This window comes from Colobus angolensis, unplaced genomic scaffold, assembly GCF_000951035.1.
Source record: "Colobus angolensis palliatus isolate OR3802 unplaced genomic scaffold, Cang.pa_1.0 Scaffold7, whole genome shotgun sequence".
Lineage (NCBI taxonomy): Eukaryota > Metazoa > Chordata > Mammalia > Primates > Cercopithecidae > Colobus > Colobus angolensis.
The window spans coordinates 26,962,288-26,976,076 of NW_012120709.1; the positions used below are offsets into that span (position 1 = coordinate 26,962,288).

General features: G+C 39.9%; 1 protein-coding gene across 1 annotated transcript in view; it reads left to right on the forward strand.

Moving 5' to 3' along the window:
• Nucleotides 1–13,789, forward strand: part of ARHGEF12 (Rho guanine nucleotide exchange factor (GEF) 12) — a 153,513-nt gene that overhangs the window by 114,429 nt on the left and 25,295 nt on the right. Inside the window, exons 15-22 of the mRNA XM_011927050.1 lie at nucleotides 1,552–1,594; nucleotides 2,216–2,321; nucleotides 2,761–2,898; nucleotides 3,681–3,713; nucleotides 4,037–4,151; nucleotides 4,911–5,016; nucleotides 7,613–7,825; nucleotides 13,515–13,647. Of these exons, the coding sequence (XP_011782440.1) occupies nucleotides 1,552–1,594; nucleotides 2,216–2,321; nucleotides 2,761–2,898; nucleotides 3,681–3,713; nucleotides 4,037–4,151; nucleotides 4,911–5,016; nucleotides 7,613–7,825; nucleotides 13,515–13,647 (887 nt within the window). The remainder of the gene's footprint in view (nucleotides 1–1,551; nucleotides 1,595–2,215; nucleotides 2,322–2,760; nucleotides 2,899–3,680; nucleotides 3,714–4,036; nucleotides 4,152–4,910; nucleotides 5,017–7,612; nucleotides 7,826–13,514; nucleotides 13,648–13,789) is intronic.

Consider the following 13,789-nt stretch of genomic DNA (forward strand, 5'->3'; position numbering starts at 1 on the left):
ATAACAACTATTTGCATAGCATTTACATTGTATTAGGTATTATAAGTAATCTAGAGATTTAAAGTATACAGCAGGATGTGCATAGGGTATATGCAAATACAATGCCATTTTGTATAAGGGACTTGAGAGTTTGCTGATTTTCGTATCCTTGGAGGTTCCTAGAACCAATACCCCATGTGGATATCAAGGGATGACTATATTCCTACTCTCCTACCCTGAATATAAGCTTTATTAGGCCAGATATTTTTGTTCTGTTTGTTCACTGCTGTGTGCCTAACACTGAACAGTTCCTGGGACATAGTGGGGTCATTTAGGTATGGTTAAATGAGTTAGGGTTCTGATCATACTCCCATTGTTTAAAATATTGTATTATTTTTATTAAAATAATTTACTTTCCTAAAAAAATGACAGTATATTGAAGTATGTTTGAATTTTGCATTTGTCAAAAGTTTATATTTTGCTACTCATGATCTGTATATCAATATTAAAGTACAAGAAGAATCCTTACAGTTTGATTTGCTAATTATACTTTTACGCTACAGCTCACATTTATTTCATGTAAACACCATCATACACAAATGAGCTTTTATTACTTTTTCCACTTGAGCTAGAAATGCTTTTAAGAAAGTTGATTTGAGCTACTCTGCCTGTCAAAGAGAAAGTTTTAAAATCCATTTCACTTTTCTTCAAATGAATATAAAGGGATCTTACAATTTTTAGCAGTGACTTATTTTCAAATTTAAAACTTCAGATCTCATAAGACTTGTTTAAATTCTGAAATTATATGACTTAAATAGGTATACAATACAAAATAAGCAGGAAGAGGTTAAGATCTTTTCTCTTAATGCAAAATAATAAAGTTTTCCCCTCCGGTAGTTAGGGGTTGGGGGAAAACAACAGTCTGGTAATTATTATGCAAGTATTATGGGGAAAATCCTGGCTAGGAATAAGTAAATTCTAAGACAGTCACCTTATTTGGTTCAGTAGCAAGAACTGTAGATTGTTACTGGAGATTTAAAACTCTAAAAACTCAATATTTTCTCACTGGGAGTGTGACATTGTGAGGGTTCTTAAACTTTACATAGGAAAACGATTAGGAATATTATTGGTCTTCAGAATGAGCATCTCAAATATAGGAAAGAAAAATCATGGCTATATGTGAGTACGTTTTTCATATGATAATATATACATAATTTAGGTTTTACCTATATTGATCTAAATGATATATAACTGATTATATTGACCAATGATTCTAGGAAGTCAAAGCCAGTATATTCATTAGGGTAAGTGTGTCACAGAAGCATTCAGTCACCTAGCTAAACGACTGGAGATATTTCCTTTATAGCATGATCTTTGGGAAAAGGGCTTATTTTCAAGTTTAAAGAATAGAATGTTCTGGTGCTGTGAAATGTGAATGAATAAATGAGCTTGTACTTGATTATGCTTGTAGAGTGGGTATCCAAGTTGTATCCCCTTACTTTACACAAGTACTTATGTACATATTGAAATATCTTTGGTGTTGTTACACCTTTTGTTTGCATTTCATTTTAGCACCTGAAAGTTTCTGTTCCTGATGAAATGTCTGCAGATCTAGGTAAGCTTGGAGCACTGACATCGTGGAGAATTACATCTTAATAGATATGTAGCTCAGCTTATCTGTAAAGGTTTTGTCTGTCACATGGTGACTAGTTGATCACCTGAATCACAATAGAAAGAGAGTCTATAATACATTGAAGAGTAAATGAGGCCGGGCATAGTGGCTCATGCCTGTAATCCCAGCACTTTGGAAGGCCAAGGTGGGTGGATTATCTGAGGTCAGGAGTTCAAGACTAGCCTCGCCAACATGGTGAAGCCCCGTTTCTATTGAAAATACAAAAATTAACTGGCATGATGGTGCATGTCTGTAATCCCAGCTACTTGGGAGACTGAGGCAGGAGAATTGCTTGAACATAGGAGGCAGAGGTTGCAATGAGCCGAGATCACGCCATTAACACTCTAGCCTGGGCGACAAGAGCAAAACTCTGTCTCAAAAAAATAATAATAAATAAAAGAGAAAATGAAATCAGAATTCTGGGATGAAATATACGAACTGCCCTGAAGAACTTCCCTTTGGCAAATTCCAACTTAAATTTATACAAAATAGCGTTAATATGTTGCCAATTGTATGTTGCCCACAACATACCTTTAGATAACATAATTCCTTTCATTTATGAAGAAAAGAGAAGACCTGAGCTCATTCCTGAGGATCTGCATCGCCACTATATCCAGACTATGCAAGAACGAGTCCATCCAGAGGTTCAAAGGCACTTAGAAGATTTTCGGTAAGCTTAGTGGTAGATAGAGTTTGATATGATTATTCTAAATTAATTTTTTTAGGTAAGAAAAAGTTACACTTTAAATACTTAGTTTAGCACTAGATAAACCATGTAGTCTTATTGTTATTAAAACATAGTGAACATCTGGAACCAAAGGGTTAGAGTGGAACTAAATGTCTAGACTCTCCATTCCTGGCACCTTCAGGATCTGAGATCAGGGCTGTGTCTGTTCTAAGTCTGTTCCTTTAAGATACTGTCTGTGTTCTTGGAGTCATTGCTTCTAGAATTTTTGCCTCTGGTATCCTAGATGACATGGACCCTTAAGTGGAAAAGTGACATTTTTCCTGTTCCTAGGAATCGTAGCTATGGAGACTGTGATGAAACGTCCCCAGAGTGAGGTAGTTTTTCTTTAGGCTACCTCAGGAAACTTCTCCATTCCCTTTAGGCAGAAACGTAGTATGGGACTGACCTTGGCTGAAAGCGAGCTGACTAAACTTGATGCAGAGCGAGACAAGGACCGGTTGACTTTGGAGAAGGAGCGGACATGTGCAGAACAGATTGTTGCCAAAATTGAAGAAGTATTGTAAGTAATAGAAGTATACGTGGAAATGCCCTCTCTACTGAGATGCTACTTATGCTTGAAGTACCCTTTGGGCAAGTTTAGTAAACTATCAGATTGTGTATGTGGAGCCATTTATTTTGTCACAGTACTTGAGAAACTGAAATTTTTTTTCTTTTTTCTGATACTTTATTTTAGATAAATTTCTTGTGTTCCTTTTTCTGGGTCTTGGTAAATGGGTAACTCTAAAACTTCTAATCAGTGATCCAAAACAGGTTGATTAATTATTTTCAATGTATAGGCCTTGGAAATATTTCTTGCCATGAAACATATACAGTTGGTGACATGAGGGTGAAACAGATATGGTTCTTTAGGGGATCAGGGTTCTTTTGGTATTTTATTCTAGGGTGTGGCCCAAAGCATTTGACTCTGTTCTTTCAGGTATCTGAGTTAATGACAATTTTTAAGGCTAGGCATGGTGGCTCACACCTGTAATCCCAGCACTTTGGGAGGCCGAGTGGGCAGATTACTTAAGGCCAAGAGTTCAAGACCAGGCTGGCCAACATGGTGAAACCCTCTCTCTACTAAAAACCCAAGAATTAGCCAGGCATGGTGGCGCACTCCTGTAATCCCAGCTACTCAGGAGGCTGAGGCACAAGAATCACTTGCGCCTGGGAGTCGGAGGTTGCAGTGAGCCAGGATCATGCCATTGCACTCCAGCCTGGGTGGCAGAGTGAGACTCTGTCTCAAAAAAATAAGTTAATTAAACTTTCATATTTCATTTTTAAACTTTTTTTTTTTTTTAGGATGACTGCTCAGGCTGTAGAGGAAGATAAGAGGTAACATAACTTTTTTTTCATAGAATTTTAAGAAAAAAAGAAGCTATGTTTTTTCCTTTTGGCCCTAAATTACAGTTTATTTCTTTTAATTTACAAATACAGTTTGTGGTCTCCCTCTGGTGGCTTGTATGTTATTTGACTAATACTCTACTGCTGTCCTGAGTAGAATTCTCTTCTCTGTGCAATGACTAGATAGTTCTTTAGTTTTTGTTTGATTCATTTCAATAATTCTAACCTTGGGGTTTTGGAAGTCATTTGATGTCTTTATTCTACCAGACCTCCCTTCTCAGAAGTCTTAATTTACTTCATCCTTTCTCCTCCAGTTCCACCATGCAGTATGTTATTCTCATGTATATGAAGCATTTGGGAGTAAAAGTGAAAGAGCCTCGAAATTTGGAGCACAAACGGGGTCGGATTGGATTTCTTCCCAAAATCAAGGTGAGACTGAAATAATGTAGTAGTGCCTTCAGACCTTAGGGCTTCTTTACGTTTGGGTGCAGTGTCTTCCATTGTCTTAGTATTTACTTAATCAGCCAATTTGTGCTAGTCATACAAACATTAATAAGATACTATCTCTGTTCTCAAGAAGCTCAAAATCTGGTGAGAGATCCAGACATGTAAACTATTACTAGACAATGTGAAAAGTGAAATTAGCAGTTTACAAAGAGTGCTATTTCTGATTCTGTTCGTGCCTTATACTTTTCTTTTACTTTGCCTGAACTAAATACCCCGTGTTGCTACATAATTATTGTCATGAACATCTTTAGTGACAGTAGAGTATTCTGTTTGTAATTATTTGTGTTTTTGTTTAGTGTTTACTAGATTGTAAAGCTGTATGAGTACAAGGACCTTCTTTATTATTGTAGTCTCAACTATTAGTAAAATACTTAGTAAATATTTGTTGAATGGATGAATGAATTGTTGAGAATAAGTTCCTGGTAAATGTGCTATAAAACTACCCTTTGATTTTTCAAAGCTGTCAGTGATAAAGGGTTTGAAGAAAACATCTTGAGTCTGAGGTGTACACAGTACTGTGTGCGAACTTTTAATGAGTGCTCTGTGTGTGCGCACACACGTGCATAGGTTTTCATTTACATTTAACAATTTCTTTGAACTAAGCATTAGCATTACACTATGAAAATCGCAAAAGCAGTTTACTCTGTTACATATCTCTTATTTTTTGTACTTCAACTCTAGCAAAGTATGAAGAAAGATAAAGAAGGGGAAGAAAAAGGGAAGCGAAGAGGATTCCCCAGCATCCTGGGACCCCCACGGAGACCAAGCCGTCATGACAACAGTGCAAGTATGTTGAAGTTTGAAGTGCTGCATTTTCGCTATTTCAGACCCTCTTCACATCAGAGGCTTCTTTAGCTAAAATGAATTTTTGGAGAAAGGAGTTGTTAAGATGATTTTACTGAACTCCCAACACGCCTTGTTTCCATTCAGTGTTATTTCTGAACTAAGTACCCCCTATGTTGCTACATAATTGTCATAAACATCTTTTGTGGGCTGCTTGCAGTGATTCATGCCTGTAATCCTAGCACTTTGGGAAGCTGAGGTGGGCGGATCACAAGTTCAGGAGATCAAGACCATCCTGGCTAACACAATGAAGCCCGTCTCTACTAAAAATACAAAAAATTAGCTGGGTGCGGTGGCACATGCCTATAGTCCCAGCTACTTGGGAGGCTGAGGCAGAAGAATTGCTTGAACCTGGAAGGCAGAGGTTGCAGTGAGCCGAGATTGCACCACTGCACTCCAGCCTGGGCAACACTGGAGCCAGACTCTCTCTCAATAAAACAAAAAGAAAAGGGGAAAAAGAAAAAAAACATATTTAGTGGCAGTATTCTGTCAAATGTCCATAACATGGTTTACTTACCTCTTCTGATTTTGTTTCCATTCAACTTGTGTTTGTTAAATTTTAAAAAAAAGTGTGTATAGATCTCTCCACCACACTGTTTAGTCTCTTTATACATATTTACTTAGTCTCCATACTTCTAAAATTTCTCCACCTCTCCATTGTACTTTATTTGCTGATTTCCCTTTCACCCCAGGCCCAATGAAGAGAAATCAACCCACTTGAGATGGCTGCAGGAGAAATAGGGATGGTGGTACCATGGGGAAGGGTCATGTGATGGTTCTTATCTCAGGAAGTACCACACTTGAAAATACTGAAGCCAGGTGCAGTGGCTCTTGACTGTAATTCCAACACTTTGCGAGGCCAAGGCGGGAGAGACCAGCCTGGGCTACATAGTGAGACCCTGCCTCTAAACAACAACAGCCAAAATTAGCTGTGTATCATGGTGCGTGTGTGTCATCCGAGCTACTTGGGAGGCTGAGGTAGTATTGCTTTAGTCTGGGGAGTCAAGGCTGCCGTGAGCCATCATCTCACCGCTAAGCTCCAGCCTGGGTGACAGAGTGAAACACTGTCTCAAAAAAAAAAAAAAAAGATATTGGCATGGTAGATGGTGTGAGTAGGATTGTGATAGTGAATGTCTCACACATTGAGGAGTTCTCCCTCAAATGCCATTAGTGCCCCTTGTTTGAGAAACACTGAGAAGGTATGAAATTTTCAGAGGAAGTTAAAGAGATAGAGGATTTCACAGATGTTAGCTGTGAGTTCCAAGGGATACAAAAGAATTTCAGGAATTAGGGGTTAGATTAGGGTATAAAAAGCTGGGTGAGGGTGTAGAATGCTCTGGAGATTAAACACCTGAGTGGGAGTCTTTGGCTTCTTGTGGTGACTTTGTGAACAAGGATAATTAGCAGGATGGGGATTGGTCTGCATGGTGTTTGAGGCACATTATGATGATGAAGATGTGAGTGTTGGGAGAGAACTGGGGTGGGAGCTTACTACGAACTCACAGAAATAAAGACTTCATCTTCATTCTTACAAATGAACACAGCTCCATGTCTCTCAGTAGTCCTCCTCCCTCTGTCCACCATTGTTCTCCTTCTTTTCTCATGACCCTTCTTCTTTCCCTGCATCTTCCTCTTCCTCACTTTCATCCTCTTGTCTCATCCCTCCTCCATCTCCGCATCTTTCTCGTCTCCCTTCCTCTCCTTTTCTCTCTTCTCTTCTTCCTTCCTTCATCTGTCTGTCTGTATGTTTCTCTTCATAACAATCCACTATATATATTTTTTAGGGTCTACCATGTTTCACACATTTTACCAGATTCTTTTACATTGTCCTTTTTTGCTTTTAGCTAATTTGCAATACCGATTATTTTATTTGTTTTATTTATTTATTTATTTATTTTGAGATGGAGTCTCGCTCTGTCACCCAGGCTGGAGTGCAGTGGCGCGATCTCAGCTCACTGCAACCTCCGCCTCCCGGGTTCAAGCAATTCTTCTGCCTCAGCCTTCCGAGTAGCTGGGATTACAGGCACGTGCCACCACCACACCTGGCTAATTTTATTTATTTATTCATTTATTTATTTATTTTTATTTTTTTTGAGGTGGAGTCTTGCTCTGTCGCCCAGGCTGGAGTGCAGCCAGGCGATCTCGGCTCACTGCAAGCTCCGCCTCCTGGGTTCACGCCATTCTCCTGCCTCAGCCTCCCGAGTAGCTGGGACTACAGGCACCCGCCACCATGCCCGGCTAATTTTTTTGTATTTTTAGTAGAGACGGGGTTTCACCATGTTAGTCAGGGTGGTCTCGATCTCCTGACCTTGTGATCTGCCCATCTCCGCCTCCCAAAGTGCTGGGATTACAGGCGTGAGCCACCACGCCCGGCCTTATATATTTTTAATAGTCACGGAGTTTCACCATATTAGCCAGGATGGTCTCGACCTCCTGACCTCGTGATTCACTCACCTTGGCGTCCCAAAGTGTTGGGATTATAGGCTTGAGTCACCACACCCGGCCGCAATCCAGATGATTAACCACCATTTTCTGTTCAGTTGGCAGAGCCATGGAACTACAGAAGGCGCGCCACCCTAAGCACTTATCCACACCCTCATCTGTGAGTCCTGAACCTCAGGACTCTGCCAAGGTGCGCCAGAGTGGGTTAGCAAATGAAGGAACAGACGCTGGATACCTGCCTGCCAATTCCATGTCTTCTGTAGCTTCAGGGGCCTCTTTTTCCCAGGAAGGAGGGAAAGAGAATGATACAGGTGAGCTAGTGCTGTAGTTCAGCTTAACTAAGCATCAAGATTTTAAACACTAACTGAAAAATAGAGTGGCAAGTTAATCAAGACTAAATCCCAGTTTAATTTAATTTTAACATTTTAATATGCTACAACCAATAATAAATCTATGCTGAATGATAATTTAAGTTCTGATTTGTCCAAAAAAATATTTATTAAGCTCTCTTGTCAGGCGTTAGGTTTGTCCCGGATGTTAACATGCAATAATTATACACAGATGCTTGCCTCATGAGCTTACTGTCTTGAGAGCGATAGTCACAAATATAAAAAATGCAAATTGTGCCAAGTCCAATCAAGGGAAGGTAAAGGGAGTATTGAGGGAACTGGTCAGTAGCTAGAGGCAGATGTGGGTGTCTAAAGAAGACTTTTTAAAAATCTGAGATTAACTAGAGGTTTTATTTTTCAATGTTAGTAGGAAGGCAACTGAAAGAAAAGGTAGAATATGTGGGAGACAGTACATAAGCAGTAGAACAGAGTTGTGAGGAGAGAGGAGATGAGATGTAGAGTGTATGTAAAGGTAAGACTATTTACTGAGAGTGAGAGTTCAGTGAGAAGAGCAAGGGAATTTGAAGAGTAAAGAAAGATATGAAGTAATTGTTGTAGATAATTGGGCAAGGAGCTTATTACCATGTTTTCATCCTTGATTGGGAGGTGGTTCAATTTCTGGTGGTCACATGATCAAGAATGAGGCTCTGGGAGTGGTCCCTGAGGTGCCATAGAGGAGGCTACTAGGGATGAAGACGGCAAGGAACCAAGGAGCCAGGAGTTTGAATAGCTTAATATTCATGGCTTGTGAGGTCACCAAGTGTGGTTTTTATCATGGAGAGGAAAACTGTGAGCCACCAGCCAACTTTTAGCATTGCTAGATGATTGTTTTGAGAAGGAAGAGCATGTGATAATATCCAGAGCATGACAGTCTCAGTGGAGCAAGAGATTATACAAGAAGACAAGGCCAGATGCGGTGGCTCACACCTGTAATCCCAGCACTTTGGGAGGCTGAGGCAGGTGGATCACCTGAGATCGTGAGTTGGAGAACAGCCTGGCCAACATGGTGAAACCCTGTCTCTACTAAAAGTACAAAAATTAGCCAGGCATGGTGATGTGCACCTGTAATCCCAGCTCCTCAGGAGGCTGAGGCAGGAGAATCGCTTGAATTCGGGAGGTGGAGGTTGCAGTGAGCCAAAATCGCGCCAGTGCACTCCAGCCTGGGCAACAGAGCGAGACTCCATCTCAAAAAAAAAGAAAAAAAGAAGACAAGATAATGGTCCAAAAATCATATTGAGGAACAAGAAGGCCATCCATCTCATCTCCACCCTGACATATACAATATAAGACAGAAACATCAGTTTCTGTCTCAGAGGGCTGTAGCAGAAGAGGTAAGCCCCTGGCCCCTGGGGATAGGCAGGTTTCTACATAAGACAAAGAAGTACAGGTGATATTTGGAGAAAACTCTGGGGATTTTGTCAGATACGGAACTCTGAAGATACTGGATTGAGTATATGCATTGATATTTCTTTTTTTTTTTTTTTTTTTTTGAGACAGAGTCTTGCTCTGTCACCCAGGCTGGAGTGCAGTGGCCGGATCTCAGCTCACTGCAAGCTCCGCCTCCTGGGTTCACGCCATTCTCCTGCCTCAGCCTCCTGAGTAGCTGGGACTACAGGCGCCCGCCACTGCGCCCAGCTAATTTTTTGTGTTTTTAGTAGAGATGGGGTTTCACTGTGGTCTCGATCTCCTGACCTTGTGATCCGACCGCCTCGGCCTCCCAAAGTGCTGGGATTACAGGCGTGAGCCACCGCGCCCGACCGCATTGATATTTCATGGCTCCTGTGACTCATTAAAATAAAAACATGGTAGGTGACGGATGAACAGAAACTATAAAGAGAAAGAAAGTAGAGGAAGGGAATATCTTATCAGGAAATAAGATATTTTAACAAATACTTGGGAGATTGAAAGCAGACAAGAGTGATTTGTTGGATAAAATGTAAAGGAGATGGGCATGGTGGCTTACTCCTGTAATCCCAAAACTTTGGGAGGCTGAGGCAGGAGGATTGCTTGAGCCTAGACATTCAGGACCAACCAGGGCAATGTGACAAGACTCTGTCTCTCCAAAAATGAAAAAGTTAGCCAGTCGTATGGCATGTGCCTGTAGTCCTAGCTAATCAAGAGGCTGAGGTGTGGTGATCACTTGACCTATGGGCCAGGCTGCAGTGAGCCATGTTCGTGCCACCGTAATGCAGCCTGGATGGCAGAATGAGACCCTGTCTCAAAAAAAAAACAAAAAAAAAACCACAAGGTAAAACCATAAAGGAAGCCGGAGCCCATAATTGGTTTAAACAGTCTAAGATAGAACCTAGTCTGCTCATTGGAACCCTGGAGAGACTTTGGGCTCAGAGTTAGCATATGTTATGCAGTGCAGAAATAAGAAGAGCAAAAATGATGAACTAATTGCAGGTCTATAATCAAAATAGTTATGTCAGCAACTTCTAATCCCTGAATTATAGAGTATGAGCAGTCTCTGTCACTTGTAGACTAGAAGAAAAAACAGTACTCTTTTTTAAAATAATTGAGTGAATTGTGTAGGGGGAGTTAAGTCCCTCCGCAATACTGATGGCTTGGAGTTCTGACATTTGGGAGCCCAAGGCCTGACAGTAGACATGCCGGCGACTCACTGTGCTTAGAGAGCTCTCAACTGAAACAGATCTATTACTATATAGCAGCAAAACAAAGCCAAGTCAGCCACTCACTTTCATCATTAAACACGAACATCATTACTCTCCCTTGTCAGAGTCAAGACGTAAGATAATATATAATGCCAAACATATCAGACAGTGACATAAAGAGAGAACACAGATAAACAGAAAAACTTCCCCTAGAAGAAAAAGATAATTTGATAATAGACAAGAACTTAGCAAAATACTTCTAAGTTAGGTAGTATACCTGGGGACATTAAAGAAGTTATTATCTCTATAAAGCAAGAATAGGGAGCATTCAGAGACAAAAGATTTTTAATATGACTATTAAACACAGTGACATCTGTTATATTATCAATTTCTATGTGATAAGTTATCCCAAAGCATAATGGCTTAACACAAAAAACATTTATCTCGACTTTTTGGTGGATGAAGAACTCCAAAGCAGCTTAGCCGGGTGGTTCTGGGTTAGAGTCGGTCATAAAGTTGCAGTCAAGATATTAGCCAGTCGTCAGAAAGCTGAACTGGGGCTGGGGAACCCATTTCTGTGCCCACTCATGTGGCTGATGGCAGGAGGCCTTAGCTCCTCGCTCGTGGTCTTGGCTCCTTGCCACATAGACTTTTCCGTAGAGATACTTGAGTGTTCCATGAAATGGTAGCTGGCTTTTCCTGAGTATCCCAAAAAAGAGAGCAAAAAGAAGGCCCCAGTGTCTTTTCTGACATAGTCTCTATAGGTGCACTCTGTCACTTCTGCAAGTTAGAAGCAAGTGACTAAATCTAGCTCATACTCAGGGAGGGAGGAATTAGGCTCCACCCCGAGGGGGGAATATCAAAAAAATGTGTGGATATATTTTCAGACCACCACAACTGTCAGTATTTAAAGGAGAAAAAAGAAGTCCCTAAAATTGAAGTCAAGGAAATATTTTAGAGTGTACATCAGAAATATGAAAGGATAGAAATTTGAGAGAGAAGAATTTTATAGAGAACCACTACAGAAGGCCAACATCTGTCTCTTTCACAAAAAATCAGCTGAGGACGTGGAGAAGAGATGGTTAAACAACAGGAGAAAGTTTCCCAGAGTTGAAGAAGAATACCCATCTTCAGGTAGAAAGGGCTCACTGAGGACCATCTATAGCAAATGCTTTTTTAAAAATCCCTTCTTAACATGTCCTATTGAAATTTAGTGCACCAGGGATAAGCTTTCAGAGAAAAAAAAATGGGGATTATACTGTATCACATTCCTCATCATAACCCTGGGTGCTGAAATACAAAAGAGCCATGCCTTCAACTTTCTGAAGGAAAATGGTTTTGAACTTAGAATCCTATATCCATCCAAGCTATTCATCAAATATGAAGAAAGAATAAAAACATTTTCAGATACGCAAGGTCCACAGTTTAACCGGAATGTACCTTTCCCTTTAAAATCATTTGAGGATACACATTCTAGCAACATGAGAGGAAAAATTAAGAAAGAAAGTGTCCTGGGATCCAAGAAACTTTGGAAACACCCAGGAAAGTGGCAAAGGGCAGTTCTGAAATGATGGTTGTGTCTCAGGCCAAGAGAGTCACTACTCCAGTTTGGAACACAAGAACATCACAGATAAGAAAAGAGGGATCTTAGGCAGTGGATAGTATGACGCAGCAGAGGAAACAGTTTGAGACTTGATAAAATTATATAACTTTGACAGCAATAAAAGAAAAGCATTTAGAAATGTTAAGAAAAACAATTGTTCAGGAAAATAAGTCATGATTTCAACACGAAGCAAAATAAAAAGTGGCATGATCTTTAGCAATTGATAGTGTGTAAGAAAGACTTTAATAAACGTTCTATTTGAAGTGGCCCATGAATTGCATCATTGGACCAACAGGAAAAAATATATAATCCTACTAGTATACTTCTTAATCTGGCGGGAATGATGTATACATGTGTGTTGTAGATGACAGTATATATATGTCATAAGCACTTTTTCTTGATTTTCAGACTTGTAGAATAACCCTACCAAGCAAAGCATGGAATAGTTCATTATGGCTGCAGATTAGAATACAAATGTAAAAAATTCTTTTATGATGCAAGTAAAAATGTAGTTGAAACAAATGAAAGGTAGAAGGAAGGAAATACAATTAGAGGGAGGATGTGGACACTGAATACCTAATCTGACATAGAACAGAGTCGAGATACTAACTTTCTGATAGAACAAAAACATAGACATGTCATTTAAATTTAGGTAGTAACTGATAACCCAGTTAGTAATAATGATAAAACTATTAAACATTGGGAAGAAATGGGAGGAAAGTGAAGGTGGAAAGTGTAAGTCAGCAAAATCCTCAGAGGGGAAAGAAATAGATGATAACTAAAGATAATAAATCATGAAAAAGAAACAGGTTGTTTGTAGTTGGACCACTATAATAACTCACATTTGAAAACATGAAAAAGGATTGATACTGGGGTAGAAAAGCATAAGACGGGAAAATGTTGTTCCTCATCATATACTCTTCTGCACTATACGAGTCCTTGCTATTTCTTATGTTAATTTTTAAGAAACAACTTTAAAAATTATTTTTCTGACCCGGCATGGTGGCTCACACCTATAATCCTAGCACTTTGGGTGGCCAAGGTGAAAGGATTGCTTGAGCCCAGGAATTCAAGACTAGCCTAGGCAAAGTAGCAAAACTCCATCTCTACAAAAAATTTAAAAATGAGCCGGATGTGGTGGCATGCAACTGTAGGCCCAGCTACTTGGAAGGCTGAGACGGGAGGATCATGTGAGGCTGAGATGGGAGGATCACGTGAGCCTGAGATACCATAATTTTGTATGTTAAATTTTTAGTTCTAGTGAACCTGCAGTTGTTTAAATAAGAATGTAGCTGTGGATTAGACTGAAGCTCTTCTGGGAACTAAATTTTTTTGGTGACCAGTGACTTTATTAAGTGTTAACACTCTTCAAATGTCTGACTTTTGTCTAAAGGATCAAAGCAAGTTGGAGAAACACCAGCACCTGGAGACACCTTAGATGGCACACCTCGTACTCTCAATACTGTCTTTGATTTCCCACCACCTCCATTAGACCAAGTGCAGGAGGAGGAATGTGAAGTAGAAAGGTAATTCAGTGATGTCTTAGAGAAACTTAGGGCATTACTTAAAGTTTTTAAATTATATACTATTCCTATACTTAGTAGCATTCTAGCACTTAAGCCTGGCATGGTGGTATGTACCTATAATCCCAGCTACTTGGGAGGCTGA